The sequence below is a fragment of the Falco biarmicus genome, chromosome 7, assembly GCF_023638135.1.
Source record: "Falco biarmicus isolate bFalBia1 chromosome 7, bFalBia1.pri, whole genome shotgun sequence".
Taxonomy (NCBI): Eukaryota; Metazoa; Chordata; class Aves; order Falconiformes; family Falconidae; genus Falco; species Falco biarmicus.
This window is the reverse complement of record NC_079294.1, coordinates 52026001-52051016: the sequence shown is the minus strand read 5'-3', so window position 1 is coordinate 52051016 and position 25016 is coordinate 52026001. Positions and strand designations below refer to the sequence as shown.

Genomic DNA, 25016 nt, shown 5'->3' with positions numbered 1-25016 from the left:
ATTTATTTTTTCCCCAAGTCATTCCAAACCTGTGAATTTTGATGTCTACTTCTTCTATTCAATAATAACAAAAATTCTAAGCAATAAGGAAAAAAAAAATGCTTATTGTGCATGGTGCCGAAATGCCAAAGATGCACAATTTACATTAATTCCTGCTCTATGAAAATTTGTCATAACAGGAATGAATTCTAAAAGAACTTCAACCAAAACTGAATGAAACCTCATACATATTTGCTAGCAAACGTACCCAGCATTTTCATCATGCCAATTACAGCATATTGCGCCTTCTATTTTAATCCTTTCTTAATGGGCAAGCTTATCTTCCTATTATTCAGGGAACTTTTTTGTTCATGCTTCAGCAATTGCATGACAACTGATTAAAAAATCAGGGAGCTACTCTTTGACAGTTCTCTTAGAATAGCACAAACAGAGTTCTCAGCACAGAAGATGCTGGGACCCTAATTTCTGTCTTAACTAGATTAAAGGCCATATATGGTGAACAGTAGCTAATCATCTAATACATTTGATGAATACATCTTTTTTTCATCGTAAGCCTCAAACATAGCATCCACTGAGATATACACGATGACAACACTTTATCAGTCGGGTATGGCTTAAGAGCGTGTATTTCCTACACTCTTTAGGTCTGTGGTTACTATTTAATCTTCCCTACAAAAATTATGGAATACTGGAACTGGAGATGTGACCCTTCTAGCAGGTCAGTACATGGCACTGCTGCACACAAAATATATAGGGAGATTTCTGCTGACTCCCAGGTGGAGCATTACAAACCACCATGTGCAGTCATTAGCCTCTATACAAGAGAGGCCCAAGACTGAGCTAGCAAAAACACCGAATTACTTACCACCTCTAGAGAGGGTGGTCGCTCCAGGCCAGGGTTGAGCTCATGGGCAAGGCTGTGCAAGGAAGCTGTCTGTACAATGCCTGGCCTGCGGATATACAGAGGACTTCAGTCTCCTGTACTGTCAATCTCAGTCAGCATGAGCTCAAATATTCACCAAAAACGTAAGGGTCGAATTCTGCCCTCAGAAGCCTACCTGTAGCTTGCATTACGTTCAACGGAAACCACATACGCATTTCAGCCAAAGAGGATGTGACACTAAGAATGCGTTAAGTAGCAAGCCCACCTAGGCACAGGAGGACCATCATGCTTCTAAAATTTTGTGACATTTAACATTTGCTTCAAAACTCATACAAGTCAGTTTCTCATTTGAAATTCTTAAATCAAGCAACTGTATTCTGTAACTCTACGGTGAGAATTCATAATCTCAAGTAAGATTTTTCATTACATGAATATTTTTAAACCAGGAATGAAGTAAGAATGAAATTAACATAAGACACTTCAAGACACCACTTTAACCCTAGAAGCTGCGGTGAACATACTTCAAATGCATAACCCTGCTAAAATACATATATCTTTGTCAATTTTGTGCAGCCTACCACCTGTTTTGGTAGAAGGTTTTCATGAGACTAATAGCCTCAGCTTTAGCCTACTCCTTTCAGATCTTGGGCAAATAAAATTCCTGCACTACCAGATTTCCAAACCTCCACAGTATCCAAAGAAACTCAGTGTATCTCCTTCAGCTACAAATTGTACCATTTTCTTGGAATTGTGTTTTTAACTCACTGCAGAGTAGATGAGAGTTGATCCCCAATAATGATGTCTTTGAAGAAGATTCAGAATAAATGTATACCTAAGTAAATGCACACATCCACATCCATTTCCAAGGTTGCCATTTATGAGGACTGTTTATGTGGTTGAGAGCAAAACAGCAACCTCCTTGTTTTCATCAAGAGCTCCTTAAGCACAAGCACAGAACAATTTACCTTTCAGATTAATGCATAGGACGGGACAGAAGACGTTAAATTAAATAATTTATTTTTCTTTGAATCATACTGTATATATAACAGACATAAAAATATAGCCATTCTCCTCACCTGTATTTCCTGGATAGGTTAATTATCAGCTAGCTGTAAGGTACACACATTAGAATAAGGAATTCTGTCTTTCTTCAAATAAACCAAGAATAAAGAATTCTCTCTTTTCCTGCTCTCTGACTTAACACATATGCAAATGCACACGCACATATACAAACACACACATGCATTGTACATTCATTTAGACGACATTTCAGGCGAGGACTGGAACTGCTCTAAAGCAGAAAACCCACTAGAATTTGCAAAACAGAGCCTTCTCAGACCAGACCGACACCTAATAATCTTAGCGCCACAGCACAGCCTAACACAAATTCCATTTGCAAAAGAAGGCCAAATCAAAAGATATTACTTACATGTATGAGTCTTCTTTGTTACAGAAATACCTGCAGGGAAGAAATGATACCAACATTAGCAAAGTGACCACCGAGTAAATTCTTTTGACACGTATTTCATCATTGAACTATTTTATATCAGACACACAGCAGCCACTATAAAAAAGGAATGAAAATTGCAATGATTTGTATGTTAGAGGTGGGAGGATCTCTCTTCTTTGCATGCAGACTTCAAGAGTGTATTCTTTCCTTACACCTCATCAATAAATGTTCAAACATGTATTGCTGTATTGCTTAAATTTTGTTGCTGGAATGTGTATCAAAACGCTGGTGTTTTAAAACTGAAGCTGATGCAAACAAGACACCGACAACACTATAGAAGGCCCCTTTTTTCCCACACTCATATTAACTAGTGCACATCAAACTACCCAGACAGAATGGATTTGAGCAGTACAACAATTTATTTGCTATGTTATTAAATTCAAGTAGTTCCCTAACTGCAAGCTGTAGCTTATGCTCATTAAAACCAAATGAACAGCTCTCTCAATATGAGTATTACTTGCCATAATTCCGAGTCAGATGCAAATATCTGCAAACTGTTAAATATATACTTTCTGAAGTAATAAAGATGTTTTTTATGCGAGGCAGGCATGTGGCGGCAATCACCAACAACGGTCCAGTGCCAGTGAAATTTGAGAGGCATTTTAAAGAAAGCAACAGAGTGAACAGAATGAGGCAAAATTCATAATACCAAATAAAGATAAAATTAACTCTGTTAAATGTCATCGGAATTCATGCTTGAATACAAACAATATTGTCTCCACTTTGGTAGATAAATGGTGCTGCACTCAGACCCCTCAGCATTTAAGCTTTACTCTCCTTGGGGGGAATTTTATGAGAAGGGAAAGAGGTTACTGGAAGCGGTACAAGTATTTGAAACATTTCATTTGTGATTAAGGCCTGTAATGAAATTTTGGAATTGGAATTGTTTGGCTTACTGTTCATGAAAGACGGAGAGACCTGAATCTCCTTTGCTACCCTCCTATTCCTTTAACCACCTCTTCCAAAACCAAATTACTATGGAAAAGAAAAGGCTTTTATTTCAGGCTTCATTGTTGTGAAACATCCCAGGGAGGCAGTAGGTTACAATAATTCAGAAAAATATAGCTATCTTATTTGTAAATTTAGAACTAACTTCCAAAGCTAACAGTTTCCAGATTATTAAAGGTTTTTGTAAATACACAAATCCACAATGCCAACTCCAAATATGTAGCTATCAATTTTAACATAAACGTTATGACGATTTTTTTTTTAATTGCACTTGTGTTACTATTGGTCTTTTGATTTTGAACCACCAAGTTCTACAAGTGTGAGCACTGGAACATTTCTTTTCCCTGAAAAGAAAAGCTGGGAGGTTCCAGCCTCTAGGAAGAGCACTTCTGAGCAGTTCCTTTGAGTAATTTTAAAGTGTGACACACTGGTAAGCAATTTACAAATACCAGAATACCAGAACTTGATTACGTATGTGTACCAACTTAAACTGAAAGGTCCTGGCCAAACCTTCATATTCCTTGTGTTAGGAATTAGGGTTGTAACCTCCAACCTAGATGCAGGGTAAGCAATAAGAACAAAAGGAAAACAAGCCTAACAAAAATGGGGGCCATGGAGATGGTCAGAGGGCTGGAGCACCTCTCCTGCGGGGACAGGCTGAGGAAAGATGCTGGGGTTGGTCAGCCTGGAGAAGAGGAGGCTCCAGGGAGACCTGACAGCACCTTCCAGTGCCTAAAGGGCCCAACAAGGAAGCTTTTACAAGGGCCTGTAGTGACAGGACAAGGGGTGATGGCTTTAAACTGCAAGAGGGAAGATTCAGATTGGGTATTGGGAAGAAATTCTTTACTGCGAGGACGGCAAGGCACTGAAACAGGCATGTTCCATCAGAGCCGCTGTGGGTGCCCCATCCCTGGCAGTGCTCAAGGCCAGGCTGGATGGGGCTTGGAGCAACCTGGGCTGGTGGGGGGTGTCCCTGACCATGGCGGGGCATTGGGACTAGATGACTTTCAAAGTCCCTTCCAACCTACACCATTCTATGATTCTATGAAAATAAAACCTTTTAGTTACATAAGTAGCCACTACAGGGGGCAAATTCATCTTTTAAATTCATATTTTGTAAGAGCCAGCTTTCTGGGATTTTCATTCCAGACCAATCATTACTGGCTGACTCACAGGACAGGACAGCTGCATGTGTCAAGGAGGTGAGTGCTATTATCGGAACGATAGCTTAGGGCAAGAAGAGGGACAGAGTGAGAAGAAGCAGAGAGATCTGAAGTATCTATGTCAAAATGCACGAACGGTACCTTATGCCCTCTTTGGTAAGAGAGCAAAACCGCCCCTCTCTCTAGGTTTTTTCTAAAGGTCTGCCTTACCCTTTGAATTTGACATTACAGTGGTCGTTAGAACATTTGTTATTTCACCAAGGAAGAACATTTTGCTGCTGTTTGACTTTCTGAGTGACCACTGAACAACACGTACAGCTCCTGACACAGTCTTCATCATCACGGCCTGTCCTAGCGTTCCCTTGGCCAAAGTCCCTGCCCCACCCTTGCCTTAACTGGCCAGCTCCCACAATTTTAAGAGTGTTTTACGGAATGGGAAATGCAGGGAGAAAGGTCTTAAATATGAACACCATTTGCAAAAACTTCTCTCCCAACACTAGTGCTAATAAATGGATACATCAGTGCTCTTTCAGCATTATGGGAGCCATATGTGTACTTCTCTCAGAAAATAATGCTTTCTGTAAAATCACTTTGAACAGAAAGTGCTTATGCTGTCACTTCTGATTACTCACAGCCTCTTCACAATGGGATTTGCCACAGCACAAAACAGACTTAGCTGTATTCGCTGACTGAGGGCCTACTTTCCCCTGATACATGAAACAGTGATGGAAATACTAGTGCTTATATTTTTCTACCTGATTTTTTTTTTTTTGAGATGAGTTGTGGGTTTTTCCAATCACATGTTTCCATAATAATTAACAATTACCATCTAGTAAGGCCTTTTAGCTGTTTTATGCAGATATTTTTAGATAACCTTTTAAAACAACAGAGGTATGCTTTTTTTGCATCTTCTTCATAATTACACTGGTAGTTGCAGTGAAAAAGAAGTATTTTGCTTTGAACTGTGGCTTCACAGTGGCTAACTGCAATCTGGTGGAACAAGGATAAGTGTTGCCAGTGAGTTCAACAGGATTAGACTTAAATTAATCAGGAATCTTTACTTGCATTAAAATGAGTTGTGAATTTTTAAGAGGCCTTCCTTCTCACACCAGTAACTCTAAGTGACTAGAAAAACCAAGCAAAATAGGTATCAGCATATCCAAACTGTTACTTAGGTTAGATAGGTTATGACTAGTGCTTTAAATGTAAGTATTAAGTATGCAACACATTTCTACATCACTGCAATCAGTTTGTTTTAATGCAGGAAGCCAATGACTCCGCTATTCAGAACATTCGAGAAGTACAATAAGCTCCTAGAAATGAGTGTATTATGGAACAAAAAAATCAGTCTGAAAACTGCTCAATGTAAAAAGGGGGAGTTACAAGATCTTTGACTTTCTTTGGACTAGTGCTAACTCCCACTTGCATATATGTTTGAATGCCTTTCCTCTGAGCTGTATCCTAGAAGACGTACACAGACAACTCATCATTCTTTCGAAATCAACAGGATCTCTTGAGAAACTAATTCTGCAAGTCCAACATACATCAGTAATGTTATTCACAAGATTAGGCATGATTAACTGGGATTGCTCTCATTTGTAAATATTTCTGGGACTAGACCATCAGTTTACATAGATATGCACAGCCACTATTATAATAAAACCTAAACCTAATACACCACTGAAAGACAAAGATTTATTTATATTTAATGAGTGGAGCACAAAGAACCTACTGATTCCCTTCAAAATGTTACTTAATGTAAAAATCCCATTTTTAATGGGCTTCATTTCAAAATGTGATAGACTAATGTGTGACCACTTGCCACTGTTAGCACTATCCTAAACAGCCAGCTTTCCATACTTAATTAACAAATAAAAAAAAATAAAAATGAGAGGAAGATACAATCCTAACTTCAGTGTTGCTAATACAGAAAGACTTCCTGACTTAACCAACTAGACTTCAAAGTAAAGCAAAGGAAATGTCATGAAAATACCACAATATATCACTGCCATGGTTATCAGTGAGTGAAAGTTTCAGTATTACAGTTATCACAGAACTTATCACTTCAGCAGTGCAATTTGACATTCCTGATCAACACCAAATCTTAAACAAATTAACTTCTTAGACTTTTCATTGTTGCTATGCAATGCTCTTTGCAACAAGCAGCGTTTTTTTAAAAATGAAAAGAATGCATCCACCATTCCCTTTCCCCCTCCCACTAACAATATGTAATTTACCATGATGGGTGGTATTTACAAAAATAGCTTTCTGGATGCAATGAACTTTGAAAAGAGTATCTACCAATAGCGACAGGATATTCTTTTGCAAGTGGTTAGCCTGACTGACCTTCACTAGCCAACTTCAAATAGAGATAACAATGTCTTCAAGTACAAAAAAAGACTCAGATATTTTATACATCATAAGCTATTTCTCACAGTTGCCCATCCAAATAAAGAAGCATAATGAAACTCTGTGAACCCAGATCCCTGCTGCTGTTGTACAGTTGTCAACTTCCCATATTTCAAGGGGAAAGCATACTTTGATGTACAGAAAGATAAGGGAAAAGTTCCCTGTCTGGCAGAATACATTACTCTGCAAAAAATCAAAGGAGGATATTCTTGACTGCAATTTTCTTAAATCTTAAAGAAAACTCTTCCTTAGGAGTTCCTATGGATAAACACATGCATCACTAGCAAAGCTCGTAACTGATCACCAGGATTTCTGTTAAGCACCATTGTGTTTTCTTTGCTTTGCCTTTTGTGCCAAAATCAGGTGATTCACGTCGGTCTGATGACACTATATCTATGTAGATGGTATACGTATATGATGCTTTGCTCATGTGGGTGTGTATAACTATCTATCTATTTATTTTACTTCATTATACTCTCCCCTCAAGCCAGCATTTAGGCTCTAGCATGTTTTCAAACTGTCCTCCTTTTGGCTGGGGCAGAGTAAATTTTCTTCTTCTAGCTGGTGCAGTGCTGTGTTTTGGATTTAGTAAGAATAATGTTGATAAGACACAGATGGTTTTGGTTGTTGCTAGGTAATGTTTATACGAAGTCAAGGACATTTCAGCTTCTCAGACTCTGCCAGTGAGAGGGCTGGAGGGGCACAAGACACTGGGAGGGGGCACAGCCAGGGCAGCTGACCCGAACTGGCCAAAGGGCTGTTCCATACCATAGAACGTCACCTCAGTATATAAACTGGGGGGGGCTGGCTGGGGGCTGCCAATCGCTGCTGGGGGACCGGCTGGGCATCAGTCAGCGCAGGGTAAGCAACTGCACTGTGCGTCACTTGGCTGTTTGTTTTTTTTCCCTTTGGGTTTTATTCCTCTCTGTTTCTCTCTCCTTTTCAATACAACTGTTACAACAATAACAACAACAACATTTTATTTCATTTATTAAATTGTTCCTATCTCAACCCATGAGTTTTACCTTTTTCCCAATTCTCCTCCCCATCCTGCTGGCGGTGGCAGGGGTGAGTTAACGAGTGGTTGCGTGGTACTTAGTTGCTAGCTGGGGTTAAACCATGACAGGAACTTAGTCATTTTATGATAGATTGGAAATCTTGGGGAAAAAACCAGTTAAAATTTTAAACTCTAAGCCTCCTGCCTGACGTATTGTGTAAAATCAGAAAGAAAATGTATTAAAAGCTTGGATCTCACTGTGTTTCATCCTGTCACTCCATTTCTTTTTTTACTCTGTCACTACACAAAGCTAGCAATTAAGGTGGAAGATTATATGTAACACTAGGGCACTTGCAGAGAACCTACCAAAGCAGAATAATAGATCTGAGTGTATTCAGAAAGGAGTTCATTCTTTTAAAAACTTTAATAATGGTTTATATTAAACTCTCTAAGGATCTCTGAGTTGACAGAATTTTGTGATCTTTGTAGGCCATTGTTTACGGTGACCAAGATAAAAATACCAGCCATTCAAGTACTGTAAACACAACTTAAGTGAATTTAACTAAACAAAATGATGTTGCAAAACAGTATCCTTGTCATTGACAGAAGAGCTGCTAATGATGATCAGCACACATTACTGAAAGTCCTCTAAGTAATTTTAGTATTTTCTTTCAAAAGTTTGAATGGACAGCAATGCTTATAGTCCACTCAAAAGAGAAATAAATTATGAGCTAGAGTAGCAAGGATCAAGGACAACATCCACTAGGCATGTAAGAACAAGGAAGCTTTTCATAATTATGAAAAAAAAAAACCCAACCACCGCCCAAACCAAAAAAACCCAAACTTTTTTTTATTAAAAAACAACTTCAAACATGATGATCATAATTTTTTTTAATATAATATTCCAGTTTTTCCCAGACTCGTTCACAACTTTTACTAAAAAGGAAAGAGCTCACGATGCAAACCAAGGGGCTTTCAGCAGGTCTGGATCACTCTTGTTCTCAAGTTCATAGGCATATACCAAAGTCCCAAGAATCATGACTGTCCTAAATGCTTAAGTACTGAAAAAAACCAGCCTTGCTCTCCCCTAAGATTCACAGCTCTTATACCTAAACTCTATCAGAGAATTATTGAGAGCTTTATTTTTTAGGTGTTGCTTTAGTCTTACTCCTAGAATAATATGGTTATATCAGAACTAGCTACATAAAATCTTCCAAACCAGATTTTTTTTACTTTCTACTCAAATACAGATGCAGGATACAGGAGACAAACAGATCCAAACCCCAAGGATTTTTAAAAAGTGTTCTGACCTTATTTTACTGAGATAGATGATCTTTTTAGCCCTTGCAAGGCAGACTGGCTTCCTGATTCCGAGAGTAACTTGCTGTACCATCTAGGCATTTTATGATTCCATTTTTCAGTAGCTGACAGCCTCCCCTGCCCAATATCTCTTAAAATGATAGTAGTGCCTGTGAAAAAGTGCATACAGATGACTATTTCTTTCAAAATTACACCGTATTCATGAGAGAAAACACCAGTATCATGAGTTATGTCATCCGTACAATTCTCAGTGAAAAGAATTCCCTGGTCTTTCTAGAATTTTCCCAACTCAAAAATTCTTCACAGACCCAAACTGATTTCAAACCTTTGATACCAAAACTTTTTCAAAAGAAACAAGAATTTAAAACCCAAATCCAAGATCCCAGTGTCTGTGTTTAAGGCTGAGATTCTGATACTATTGCTAATATAGATGCACTTACGTTAGCCCAAAATTAAAATACTAACTTCTCATTAGTGATTAATATTGAGCAAAGCTTTTGCCCCTAATATCATTCTGGACAACTCATCACATGCAACTCCTTGTTTCATCTCCTGCCGTAAACAATTTGTTCCTAGCTGTAGGTAAACCTTAGATTAATACTCATTTGATGCTGAAGAGTCTCATCTTTTTATGTGTGGATCTCACACACACAAATAGTTACTAGGTAATGTGAATGCTGGCACAGAGTGCCGACTTTTTTTCTCTGATGTCAGATTAAATACTGTAATTTTCCCAGATTCATTCAAACAGAACTCTTCATTATAAAAGATAAAGAGCTTTAACCACTACTTCATTCTTTTACAACCTCACTGAAGGTCCCTCTGAGCTTTAATGTTTCTTTTGTCCTCACAAATAAACAGTGTCTTAGATCAGGAGAAACAAAATGAAGAATCTTCATTAAATAGCCATTATGTTCTTATGTGATAAATGTTGCCACAGAACATACAGCCAGAAAGCAGGCTAAACACCCATCCCACGTCTGTACTGTATTTCACACAGTAAATGTCAAAGATAGCTCCGAACTATATATGAGTATACTTCCAGCAGGAGCCTTTATAGGAAAACCATGAATTAGCTTTGTTTTAATGACTATTAGTTACGCAACTGACTGAACAGATCACAAAGTAAGGATTTCAAAATAGTCTTGCAGAGCAACACATATACATTGACAGCATCCAGCTGAATGTTCAAAGTCGCATAAATCCAAGCAAGCCCCTACAGTTCTTTTTCAGACTACAAAGTATAAGGAGACCCAACATTTCTTAAAAACTGTCACAGACTTTCTTTGAATTGTATGTTTACTTAAACTGTGGGCCTTATTGCAAGTCACCGTTTCACATAGTTTTAACAGTGACAAGAGAACATTGCCACGAGTACGGCAGACACACCACTGCAAGCACTGTAGTACTTACTGTAAGCACTATACTGCTTCTTCCCTGTGTCATTCAAAGACCAGAGCATCCTACCAGCACACTAATGGGAACAATTCATTTAACTTGCACTAGATACACGGGCAACAAGCTCTGTAACGTTTGTAGATCCCTGAGGGGAATTGATCCTCACAGCTGGCCCTCCCTACCATTTGATCCACTGACTACAGTTCTACTTTCTACTTGGTGTCATCTTAGACAAAGAAAATACCCCAGCAGATGTGAGCCATCAAATAAGTAGCACCAATTTTGCAAAATCCCTGCGTGTTGATGTTAGGAGTTGTCAAACAGCACCATTTGTAAAAGCAGCAAGTTTGGCGTGCACACACGCACACATTTACATGTGCTGGACACCCCACAGCCCATACTATCGTACAGGTAGCAATATGGCTTTCATCCCCCATTTTGAAGCATAAAACTACATTCTACATGGCTGCACTCCCAGACCTACCACACCAGGCACCTCTTCCCAAGAATACTTTTGAGGTAGCGTCAAAGCAACATCTTAAACATTGCACCCTCCATTCTTACACAAGCCTTTCAGACTGCCTTGTTCAAAACTACTGACAACATTTAAAAGCACAGGTGGGCCTCAAAGAGTTTGTGGTATTTTCATAAAATCCAGAAAATTATCAAACTGCAACCAAAAATTGAGGGTAGGAGTTATCTTCCCGTGCGTTAACTCAGGCCAACCACTTTCAGTCATTTCTCCAGGTGCATGGAAATCTAACTGTCCTTAGAGCAAAACTGAAATTCTCACAGAGGCGCCCAGGAGCCGAGATACTGGCTGAGATAGCAACCACAAGGCTGCAGTGGTCCTGATGATACCAGTTCTCACCTAGAGGCAGTCCTTCAAGATGAGAGATAGAAGAAGCCTCAATGCCCCAGTTCTTGCCTTCAGGTAACTAGAACTACTATGTGAACACATTCACACAGGCTGCCAAAGCTCTTTTACTTCAGTAAACCAAACCAAAATGAAACAAACCCAAACAATTATTAAATGTGTAGCTGTAGTTCTTGTTACTTACGTTTTGTGCAACAGGAATTCATTATTTAAGAATACTGCGCAGTTAAACACACTGGATTATGATTTAAAGTGATCTGATAAACATTCTTACATCAGGGAAGGGAAAATAATGTGTTTCTATTTAGAATACATTTTAAGATACAAATGTAGATTTTTTTCCCTTATTCTACCCTATAATATCTTTCAATAAAAAAAAATATCTGTTTTATTTAAGAATATATCCCTTTATCTTCTACACTTTCACTGATGCTCCAGGAGACAACCGACAACATCCTCTCAATATTTCTGTGACCAGAAAGGAAGTGTTCATGAATTGTCCATAAGCAGAACATGATTATAAAACTCTGGAAGCTGTATGTATTCATAAACCACAACAATTACAACAAAGCTACTTGCTTTTACATACAGTGTTTACACCTACAAAATTCATCATTTCAGATTTAGGCCTCCAGCGTTCAGTAATACAAGTAACACATATTTACCGATCACAGAACTGTTGAGCAGTAAGCCATCTGTAGCATATCGTACCATACCCCCTTTGATATGGCAGAATCTACCTGAAATAGCATTAATATGCCACATAAAGATACTTCAAAATTTACATCTGGGAAACAGTCTCCTGCACTAGCTACACACTTCTCACCCAGCTGCCCTTTCTGTAGCTTATGTTCCAGCTTAATTAAAACTATTAAAAGTCATCACTCTCAGATGTCTGTACACAGCCTGGAAGTATCTTTGTCCAGTTCTGTCTCATACAGTTATGTAGCATTTCTTTGTATTTCTTTTTGCAGAAGTATCAGCAGTTGCAACATCACTTCTTTCCATCATTCAGATTTCCACTTAGCGTAACAATTGCATTAACACTAAATATCACATTACTAGAGATGGGAAGGACTTGTCAGCATCAGGTAGGCTCTGTGTGTCATTCTGACACCAAACCTCAAGCATTCTTCAGGTGAAAGGAAACAAATGCTTCATGTTCTGAAGTACACTTTCACAGGAGTACAGTTTTAAATGTTGCATATATATTACTTTTTCTTTAAAACTAACCCAGAATCAAAATGTAAGTGAAAAGGACTGAACTGTTTTGGAACAGTTCTTCACAAGCTTCAAATCTACATCTATGCATCTACTCTCTTTTTCACAAGAGCTTAAATAAAATATGGCATCCAAAATACTTGGTTATTAGGTATGCTGCAACATGCCCTGCTGGTAAGTAACGTCCAAGTATTCTCCCTCCTTTTGGTCTTAGTCAAATATGTTCACTTCTCTTGAAATAGAGAGATCATCAAAGACTGCTGTCATTTCAAAAATTCAAAAACTCATTACCAATTCAAATATCAGACTTAACTGCCTGGTTCTCAGTAATAACCATGAAAAGGAGAGAGGGTTCACAGATTAATTCCTTCAAATAAGCAAAATTTACCTAATTAAAAATATATCTAACATTTCTTCTAACACCTTTCTATGAGGCATTTAATTTGTACACTCATCAGTAAAAGAGATAACACCCTATGATTTATTCATGTATTCAGAGTAATTCTTTTGCATAGCCAAATAAAACTGCTACTTGTTTTTGCCCCTTGAAGCCAGTGGCAATTGTATATGGCAGGCAACTTCTGGCAAATAGAAGTCCTCGCTGAAACCCAGTATTACAGCATTAAGTATGCTCTTAATCCACGTCGAAACAAAATTTCAACTTCATAAAGTTTTAACTGCTGGGTAAAGCGAGGAGAACGGACAAAGATTACTGTTAGTATCACAAAGATGCCAATGCAAAAAGCACCTTCCTACTAAGCTTTGCCTGTACCACGATCCAGTGCCTTTAAGCATTTCCTACTGTCCTCCTAAAATATTGCTTGGCCAACTCTGTGATGACAGCCATTTCTAATACAGAACAGATACATCCACGGACTATTCAAATGTACATGTCTGATGGCAATGGAAAGAAGCTGGTCAGGTTGTAAAGTTGGGATGAAAAGAGATATGGGAAAGTTACAAAATAATTGGAACTTGCTATATATTTTATCTGAAAGATAACATTTTGACTAGCACAATCCCCACTGATACAACACAGATATGGCTTCTCTGCTGAGCTGGAAGAAATGGCGCAGGGGAAGGACACTATCAAGTGATTTATCAACCCCATTTGCTCTGACATACAAGTCGCTCTGGGAGATCTCCAACCCAAATATAGCCACAATAAAGCCCAGGTTAACTTTTGAGAACAGGCAGAAATATCATACAAGGTGATATACTTGCAAGCTACAAGCACTTCTTTTTTGGTCAATTCCTTCTCTTAACTTAGAACCAACCTGAGTAATTGCACTTTACCGAGTAACTTCTGTGACTGACTATAGGTAGAGTTGTAATGTTTGCAAAGATATGAGGACTTTAGTCAAAAAAATGACAAGTACATTCAGGCAAACATCAAAATGCTAAGATTTATCCCACACCAAAAACCAGGCAACTCTACCATTGGTTCTTTTTGCATTTCCCTTGGTGTTACTGGGTTGGCCTTTTTGCAGTACTTCATATGATCAAGTTAGTGCTCATATATCCTCAAAACCAAGCACTATCTGCAGTTTACAGACAAAAAACCAGAAACTAAGTTGTTATGTAACTATAAGTCATGTATTTATAAACCAGGTTGCCTGGCTCATAGCAGCAATCTTAACTCAAAGACTCTCCAAGCATGGATTTTCTTACTGCATCTTTCACAATCAGTTCATGACTTTACCATGATAAGCTGCACAATGTGTCTGAGGACCAGAATTTTAATGCTGCATCTCATACTGTAACCCACATATATTTTAGAAATGCATTTTGGGCCTCCATGCTAAAAGTAGTTCAGACCATAACACACTACGGTTACATTATTATATGTATATGTGCTAAGATTTCATCGTGAATACATAGAAAATGTATGTTTCCTAAAGGTTTTTCAAATCGTCCTGTAGTATTGAATAGATAAGTCCACACCAATTACAGAGAATTCAGTGTTGTTCTGTAGATTTCTACAGGATTTTAAATGACAGCTGTCTCATAAGGTAGTTATATCTCTGAGATGCAAGCCCTTTCAAAATCACTAAGGAAATTTTTAGGCTGACTGAATTTATTGGTTCACCCCAATGACTTTCATCTACTTAACACCTTGGATGAGTTCAGCCCATTGTGCATTAAATGAAGCCGACTTTGGATAACAGGTTCTTAATATAACTGGAGGATTATTTTAAGTTTAATTGAAAGGCCATCAATATTTGTAACAAGGACCATTTTTTTTTTTTGCTCAGTTGTTCTGCAAAGCATTTATACAGTAACACTTTTGATCCAGAAAAAACGATTCCTTACACATTACTTCATCTATCCCAACTGAATACTTTAGCTACAATGTGCTTGAACATTTGTCTTTCAGTATTCTTCTGAGACTGACTGTTGCAAAAATAATACTTTTTTCAAGCAGTCTCCTATCAGGGTAACCTTTTCTTTTTTTTTTATTTCAAAACATACTGAGGTTGAATCTCAACTTTTCATTGCTTTGCTCTCCCGAGGAAAAGAAGTAAGATTCTATTATGTTGTCTTCATCAGTTTCAATGAATGAGGGGAAAATAGGGAGAGGGAAGGATTTGTGCTAGAAGTTCATGCAAAATTTGAGACTTGAATATAGCACAAGTAGCACTTCAACACTTCAGACTCCTTCAGTGCCAAGACCCCTGGAGAGTTGAGTTTAAATCACTAAACTTATTTCAGGAAAGGGGAGAACACTCTGGAGAAAAGTCTGTCAACTCCAGCAAAATTAATAAACTGGTTGCTCCTGATGTGAACTACATTTCTTGACAGGAGTTTGACAAATTTCTAATTCCCTCTTAGCTAGCTTGTGAATACTGCACTTGTTGCCCCTTTTTAACAGTTATTTAATACTACAGCACAATAGAAGTGATAAAAAAATCTGTTTCATTCACCTTGCTCTTTCAGTGCCAGTTATAAACAATAAAGGAAAACTATGACCTTCCTCAAGGTCTGTCAAAAAGGGCAGCCTACCCTTTCCTCATTTAAAACGTTTATGTACAGAAAAAAATGTTGAATCCCTATCAGGTAATTTTTGTTTAAAGAAATCAGAATTAATACATTTAATCAGATCTCAGTTAAAAAAATCCATAACATTATGTGTTTTGTACTGAAGACGGGGCCTGATTGTCTTGTCTCGTATGTGCTACAAATCTAAATTAGTGAAATTTATTTTTCATCTCACTGCATTCATCTAGCACAATTACACCCCAAATTTGGTTGGACACTCACTTTTCAAGGTTTTTATTTCCTGCTTCATATTAAAGACCATGTTTCTGCTTTCACTGTTTCGGATGACAGCTCTTTTGTAGCGCTCACTGCACAGCTGTGATGGTTGGTGATGCACACTAGTCAAAATCGCAGCAGATCCCCGTACTCAGGGACTGGTGGAAAAGCTAAAATTCTTTAAAGAGGTGATTATGTTCCAGAATTCAAATGCAGCTCATAATATATTTGTATGTTTTAAGAAATAGAATAAGGTGTTAATATCCCCTTGACCTAAAGTATATTTTAGATTTTCTATTTAGTGTCATTGAGGTATCTCATAAGTGTTTTTATTATAAAGACAGAAAACAGAATGGAGTCCACTTGTTTTTTAGAACATATATTAAAAAGTGGTATTTACCATCTTAGGAAAATAAGTAAAAAAGGACATGCTGAATCAATGCCCCAAAAGTGACAAAGTTTCTTTGTAGCACAAAGGCCTTTTTATTATTGTCAGATAAGGTTTTGTTTGCTTTCAGTATTCAATTATAGAGCACAGATATCCCCCAATGTATTTTTCACTTACATTAAGGCATCTGGCATGCCTGTCATTGTATGGCAAGGTTAATATGTTTTTCATGATCTTGGGCCTCAGTACACTTTTCCATTAAGTAGGAAAGATCTTCCACTAGGAGATCAAAAGAGTGTCCCCTTAAAAGCTCAGTTCCAAAGTAGGAAAATACCTGCTGGGATAAAGAAGGGCAGGAGAGATCATGTCATGTTAAGAAGTGTCCTAAGATACCGCGTAGATATGTGTACTGTACACAAAGCCAGTGATCACACCACAGCTATAATCACCTGAAAAGTACAGTTGGGACTCTGCACTTGTTACTCCCGTCTTCTGGCAGCTCTGTTAGTAGTTAGTAGGCAAACGGGTGTTCATGTTTACAGCGTACAACAGTAAATCTGTGTGGTGCATGCACCATTCCAAAACCTCCTACTGCAATGCACATGGGCTTCACCCGGATTCATGCAACATGATTTGCAAATCAGCCTACTGCCTACCAACTCTCAGATCATCCCAGCTGGGTTAGTCTTGTCCATTTGTTCTTTCAGATCTGAAAGTTTTCTTGTTTATTGTACATTAAACTTGAAATGCAGCAGAATACTTCAAACAAGTGTTTACCACTTTCAATATGTACATCAACTTGGCACAGAAAAAAAAAGTTAATTTTAGATATAAGCCCCAAGCAAAAATCCTGCTTCCAACTCATTTCAGGCTGACTTTATCCCTTTTTTCTCCTCTGTGCACTGAACTCAGGGAAGCTATCAGTGTCATGTATCTCGTTTCTTATATGTAAGCCTGTGGAAAGAGCCCTGTTTCTACGACTTCAGTGAGCTGGTGTGATTGACACAGCATGGTTGAACCTGCCAGGCTGAAGTTGTGTGGTTAAGATCTCAACAGTATGCACTTAGACTTGAGGAACCTGTACTTGTGTTCTGGTTTTGCCATCAATTCCTCCAATGACTGTGCAAAATTCACATAATTTCTATGTATTACAATATCCTACCAACAAAATAGGTAAATTCAGCCTGTTTCTTCCTCTCTTTGCCTAGTCAGTTCACTTGATAATTTTTTTAAGATGGATCCTGATTCCCAATATAAGTTTGGATCAACTTTATTCATTGGTGCTAACTACTAAAAATATTCTCTGGAGATTAAAAATAACTGAGCATCACCACAACGAAAAAATTTTATTTTTGGAAAACAGAAATTTGGTTAAAACAAATGATTTTTCAGTCTGTTCTGTACATTATATCACCATCCACAACACCTACCAGAAACTGCAACTATCTCTAAACGTGTTCAAAATTCTTTCCTTAAACTTTCTGCTCCCTAAAGACAATGGTTCCCTCAAGAATACAGCAAGAGCTTTTACAAACACTTGGAAGCAATATGGAGCTGTGCAGCAGGGGGGGGGGGGAAGCGGGGGGGGGGGGGGGGGGGGAGCATGGAATATAAAGGTATGAAAATATCCAAATAATCCCACATTAGTTATTCTCAGGGCTCCAGGGAAATTAAACAAGGGTGGGAAAAAGGCATAACCTGGCTCCTTTACATACACAGCTCAAATATACAGCATTAGCAATTGAAGCTCAAGACAAGAAAATTGAGCACTGGTCTGTAAATTCATTCTAATGACATCACTGCCAGGATTATCCTTTTGGGGATGGCTTGTGTAGGGGGTTGGGAGGAGAAGGCAAAGGATTGAGGAAGGGAGATTTGATTATGTTTGAGCTATTTCGATTTGAGGATGCTCTTAACTAGCAAAATAGAAAGCATCTTATCTGAGAAAGGATTTTGCTCAGCTGCTTTAAAAATCCTCCATACATACTGAAAGTCAGCACATTCCCTGGAGGATCAGTTGGCTTGACAAACTCTAGACATCCTCTATACCATCTTAAAAAAAAAAAAAAAAAGAAAAAAGTATTTCCATATAAAAAACTTTCTTCAGGCAAAAGCATGACATGCAAGGGTTTGTCCCGGGGCAATTAAAAAAATAATTTTTTATAAGTAAATTTAGTGCTCGCAAAAGCTGCTGCATTGACAACACTCGATACCAAAGGGTTCTCTTTAATCCAACAAGCTGCAGCCGGGCAAATGTCTCCTCTGCCACTACTCTTTCTGTCACAGGAGGATGAACCAGATCTAAAGGGGGGGTGGGGGGGCTCGTGTGTGAGAGGGAGCTTAGCTCTTCAGGCTCATTCATCAAGAAAACTTTTAACACACAAGCTGTCTCACCTATTTGAAGAAAACTCCCATCCAAATATTTGAAGTGCTTAAATGACTTCCTACATTTTAAGCAGTGAAGTATTGGTCTCTGCTGAAAGGGCGAAGGCGGCTGCCAACTACAGTCAACAAAAGCTGTGAATGGAGCTATTTGGTATACAAGTGAAAAACCGGTAAGAAAATGACATCTGCCTCAGAAGATTTCTCAGATGCCCTGCAGTAAAACACTGAGTTTATCTAAGATATTGCCTAACAGCAGTTAATTTCAACAAAGCTGCTCCTCTTGAATATGATACAGAATAATATTTGTCAACTTTTTGTCTAAGATTATGCTTTTTGCATTGAATTTATTACTAAATTTGCACACCACACATCTACATAATTATCCCTAGACAGCAGTAATACCCACAGAATTATTCCTTAAAAAGAATAAAGAATGAATGTCATCTAAGAACAAAGCTTTCCATTTTAAAAATCTGAAATTACAGATGATCGTCTTTACAGGTGGTTTTACGATCCTTTGCAGAATACAGACAATTTAGCAACTAAATCACAAAAGTCAGATCGGCTGAAATGTGATCCTTAGCTGGAGATCATGGGAAGGACTGAGAAATCACAGCCAGATACTCAAGCAGGAGGATCCCCTAGGAGCTCTCGCTGGGTCATCAGCTGAGGTAGCTGAGCACTGCCAATTCCCAGACTGGATCTGATCTCCACAGCATGGAAATCAGCCATGCTCATCTGCATCAACTAATCCAGAGCTGCTACAGCACTGCCTTGGCACATAAAGAAGGGAATTGTAACTTATTTTAACTTTAGGCATCTAATTAAAGGTGCCTAGAGTTCCTATAATTTGATATTTAGGGAATACAGTTCCATGCAGATAGAAAGTATGAATGCTCTGTACTGATTGATAATAGTTAAAGATTCACTTTCTGTTTTGTTTGCTTTTGAGAAAATTTAAGTTGCCACTACTGTGCATACTTTCTACAACTAGTCTAGCATTCCTCCCTCTTTTAAACTTGTCTGCTGTCAGATTTGGCACCAACTAATGAAACAGGTGGGGGTTTTTTGTTTGTTGTTGTGGTGGGTTTTGGCTTTTTTTTTTTTTTTTTTTTTTATTGCTTTCAAAGAGGACTTTACAGTCGAGGCATTCCATGGTTCTATGGGGTCACCACACACTCCACGTGCAAACAAAACTCCCATTAACTTCAACATGACCAGTATGGGATGGAATACCATACACTGACCTGCTGGGCAAGAACTATGTAATGTGGCTTGTGCCTTAAGCCAGACAGCATGGGTTATGCTCACTTTTGAGATAATACAGCCTGCCTGTAACCAACACCTGTGGGTAAATGTCTCTACTAGTTAATACACATAATAAATGTGTACTAAAACCTAGAAAACTATGAAGAAACATTACTCATGCTCATTAGAGTTATATGAAGATTATTGTATGCATTAAAAAATGATGGGATATCTCCAAACACGTTATGTGTTCTACAGTCTAAAACATGAGTTTGTTACCTTAGAATTGACTTTTAAAGAGACATGAATACAGTGAGCTCTCACCACAATGCTGAAAACTAGACAGTTTAGCATTCTCTTGTGATCCAAATACTTATGCCAAACCAAGTATCCCCACGAAGATGTGCACTCAGTTTTCCATCAGTCCTTAAACGACTAATACATTTTTGTTTTCTTCTTTCTCCAAACCACATACTTTAAGGAATGAGAAACCTAGGAAAACTACTGCCTAAGACACTTCACATAAAAATAATACATTACTTTGTAACATCAGTAGCACTGCATAAATGCAACCAAGAGCAATATTTGAATCAAAAGTTAAGAAAAGGACACAGGAGGACAACAAAAGGAAGAAAAAAAGGAATTTGGTGGAATCTTGAAAGAATCCACTAACAACTAATTAAAAACACAGGAGAAATTCTCCAAGCATCTTCTATGTTTCCATAAAGGAATTCAATGCTTCAGTGCCCACTTCCATTTGTGCACACAGGAAATATGCATATGCACCTAAATGTGTATGTGTAAATAGCTGGACATGTATTTTTCCATACAGATGGGAAATATTGTCACCACATCTAAGGCAAGGATTTTGAATGTGTCCTTGAGCCAGGCATTCAATCTCTGTTCCCCATCAGTGTTACAGGGATAATATTGCCTCACAGGGATCCTATGGGTGAGGATAAGTAGGATTAAGCTTGAAGGGTGCTAATACATCCCAGAAAGCTCATACAAATATATCCTGATAGGTTCCTAACTAATATCATCACAGCACAACATCACGTGTTATCTGACAGTTATTCAGCAATAATATCATCCATTTGGTTTAAATTAGGAATTGCTATCCACTGTTGTTGATTTTTTTTTACTTTTCCATTTTCTACTCAAAGTCCTGGCAAATATGACGAAAAACGATATAGCAAAGCAGAGTTCAGAAAAAAACCCACAACCCTTCATAACCTAACAAGATTTAAATTTACCTTTTCTTAACCTGAATTGCCATGCTCAGCAGGGGTCAGACAAGGAATTTGTTAATTTGTGGAAAGAGCCTCTTTTGGATGCACTGAAAATGAGCAGTATTCATTACTAAAAATCATACATAAGTTGTATAAATATTTACTGAGCTGAAAGAACATGTTGGCCAATGTTTTCCACAAATCAGTAAAAGGGACTCTCTAATTAATGAAACCAAAGCTGTAGGGTTTTATTAGGCACTTAAGACCGGTTCTGGAAGCTAAACGCAAATGCCATAGTTCAAACACTAGAGTCTATTAGTCCTAGCGCACTCTTGCTCTCGGCTGACTGCTTGCAAACTGTGAAGAACATTAAGGTGGATGGGATCACTGCCAACTTGAAGCTGTTAAATGACTGCATTACAAAAAAAGCTCCATAACTCACTGTTGAATACTTTTCATACAAAATTCTCAGCCACTGGAAAGAAGCAGGGAGGGGAAAAGGTTACTTTTTTTTTTTTAAGTTAAAGTGCATTTACTACACTGACAGCAGCAGTTTCATAACCACCTGACCCACTGAATACAATTAATAACTGGAAAAAAAACCAATAATTAATGACCAAGTCTATGTGCATTCCATTAAGTACAAACAGCTGTCATAAACATCTTAATTTAAAGAGCTGCTGGATAGGGAATTATAGCACTGTAAAAAGCTTCTTCCTTCTACTGCTCCACAGAACCGGAACATATCAAGGTTTTAAATTTTTAAACATGGCTTTCATGCTCTTTGGTGCACAACCCCCCAAAAAAAACCCAACAACCAAAAACCTCTGAAAAATCAGCTTGTTAAGAGATTCCATCTAGCAAAAAAAATAAGAGATTCCTACCTTTCTTTCAGACTGGAATGTTTCCATACACCAAAAAGAGACCATTCTGCTTATCAAGGCTTTTAATAATTTCTAAAAAAACTGTTTAAACAGTACAGAACTTAGTCTCTTTCAGGGGGGTGCTATTCCTCATCATATCCAGAATATAAGCAAATCTTCTTGCTAAAATGTCACATCTTCTGTTAAATTGGGAAGACCTCAAGATTTGCCCAACTTTTTCTTGTGGATAACAATGTTACCATAATTAAAGTCTAGAGTATTTGAAAGCCACAAAGAAAGATCACTTCTCATACCCAGGGTGTAGCCAGAGCAAATTCAGGGGACAGCAACTCTACAGATACAGTAATAACAAATTATTACCAAAGGAATAGAAGAATTTTGTCCATGCCAAAACCTTCTCAAAATGGCTGTCCACTGCTGTCTGCTCATTGTATACAACATTTTCGAGATGAACAGATCCTAGCATTACTGCCTCTTCTATTAAGAAAAGTCACTTTATTTGCCACACCATATTTGAACATGTGGGGTTTTTTATTGCCTCCTCTTGCCAGTAAAGAATGACTAATAACTGTAATTTGTAATTTCCCAGCTTTTGTGGTTTCTGTTTTAAGCAGCGTTCCTTATCTTTTCTGAGTTTCAATTTGGGGAAAATTGTCTTTTATACAATATTTTTTCCCATTTCGTGTCAAGTTAACACCTTCCTGGTCCTAACTATAGTGTAAGTGACAAGTACACCGACAAACAGAGCGATTATGACTTTTTTTTGGTTGTTTTGATAAGGCTGCAAACAGCCCAGGTATCAGAAACATTATCTGCGCGTGTTGGTCAAGCAAAGCGTGCTGGAATCGGACTATCTTTCAGATTCTGAGACTGAACCATGAAGACAGGTACCAACAACAGGAAATACCACTTCCCCCCCGAGAAAGTTTTTTCTTTTCAAAAGCACGCTCTGCAGTGTCCCTGCCAAAAGGGACACTTGGTACTCATTTTCAGTCCTGGCATACGTTAAATCCTTCCTTTTACATGCACAACAAGCAGCTGACTTCAGCCTTTTGAAACCTTGATCCTCATCTCCCTTCCAAGCTGTAACTTAGCTCCTCTGCTGCAGAACCCCTGGAAAATCGGCAGTGACAGTACAGGCCACAAGGAAACTCTGGGCCTAGCCTGCCCTCTGCACAGATTACTGAAGATAAGACATGGGGAGGGACTTGTTTTCCTGTGAAATGTTGATCTTCCTTTTGAACTATGTCTTCAAAGACAAACGACTATGTATGTGTTCCTTCCCAATACTCCTCAAGCCTCGTAAAGCTCCGCTGCATGTTGTTTATTTAATAACAAACTAGAAAGCAAGAAAAATGTTTGGGTTATACCAGCACATTAGGAAAGGAGTTAAAAGTACAGATTTTAAGGAATATAGGCCAATCACCATTGCATTTTCACAACTCTCTTCAAGTCCAGATCACAGGGTTTTAAATGTTTCAAGTGAAAGAGAAACCCCCCACAGACAGACATAGAAAACCCCACAAACCAAACCAAATCCCACAGACTCAAAAAACTAAACCAAACCTCCAAACTTGTCAAAATGGTTTAATTAATTTTGTTTGTGAGCATTTTCTCAAAGAACAGCAACAGGCTAACCTCTTACTGAATTGGGGGCTGGCAAGACATCAGCTGACTCAGAGGGTATCAGGCCTTAGAACACAGTGCAGAAAGGCAGAATCAGCTTGCAGCACTGCCTCAGCAGACAGCTCAATGTATTGTCAAGTTAGCCCCTCAATCACCCACACTACCAAACACTCCTGTTCAGTCTTGATTCAGTTATCTCGCTTGCTAAACCCAAAAATTCAGCCACAGAACACGACCAGTTGGAACGTAGCCCCCCACTCTCATCCCTTTTCCAGGCATTGTGGATGTAATCCACGTGGCAGACTTAAACCCACAGTCAGCCTTGGCTAACAAAGACAGCATATGCATAGTCTAGACCTAACCTTTAATTCTGTCAGATTTGCATGATAACATGTAGCTGTATTTGAAACCAAAAAAAGCCTCTATCTATTCACAATCCTGCAAGAAAATAAAACCTAGGGTTCTGGTTAACAGAGAATAAAAAGAAAGTCTTTAACGGATAGAAATATCCACTGTTTTCCCTGTTTGTTCCACTAAAAATGCAGAATTTAAGTAATGCTTTTGTTTCCATATTTCCTTTTTCTTGCTCTTTTGCTGTAGGTGTTTTTTTGTAAGTTGGAAAAACAGAAATTGGCCATCACTTATTTTGGAATCAAGGAGAGAATCCAATAAAGCAAGGCAAGGGCATCCCAGTCCCAAGAAACACAAGCTGTGAGCTCTGCACACACAGCTGTTTCATCTTGAAAGCAAGTTGCCGGTGTATTCCAGGAACAACACACATTTTGTTCCTTTTCCTTCTTTCAGTTTCAAAAACATAATGCCAACCAACCAAACGTACCACATCATTTTGAGACCGAGCCAGGGAGAGAATAGGAAGAGCGATGGAACTAAACTTGGACTGTAGGTAAACAGCAATCCAGAATTTTGTAGTTCAACCATCTCTAACTGTGAAGTGCCAACAGAGGTTTTATAGTCTACCAGTGCCATTGCCAAGCTACTACTTTTCAGCACTTCCCAGATCTCTGCTGAAATGTAGCACTGGAAAACTTCCCAGCAGCTTTCCTACCTAGGCTTCCAGGTTTGACAGCCTGAAAAACTGGTCTTTTCATTCTAAAACACTTCAAAATGAGTAGACACACCCAAGTATGTTTTAAGGGTGGCATCCAATGACTTACACCAAATGTGTTTTGTCATTCTTAGAGCAATGAGATAGATATTCTATCAGCATAAAAGCTTGGGGGGAGTACGGGACGGGACCAATTTCTTTCTCAA

The 25016-nt window shown here is 38.3% G+C and overlaps 1 protein-coding gene across 2 annotated transcripts in view; it reads right to left on the bottom strand.

Moving 5' to 3' along the window:
* The window catches only part of RORA (RAR related orphan receptor A), a 384551-nt gene that overhangs the window by 118015 nt on the left and 241520 nt on the right, over positions 1-25016 (bottom strand). For both annotated transcript variants that reach the window (XM_056347866.1, XM_056347869.1), the window contains exon 2: positions 2313-2342. In XM_056347866.1, coding sequence (XP_056203841.1) covers positions 2313-2342 — 30 coding nt within the window. The remainder of the gene's footprint in view (positions 1-2312; positions 2343-25016) is intronic.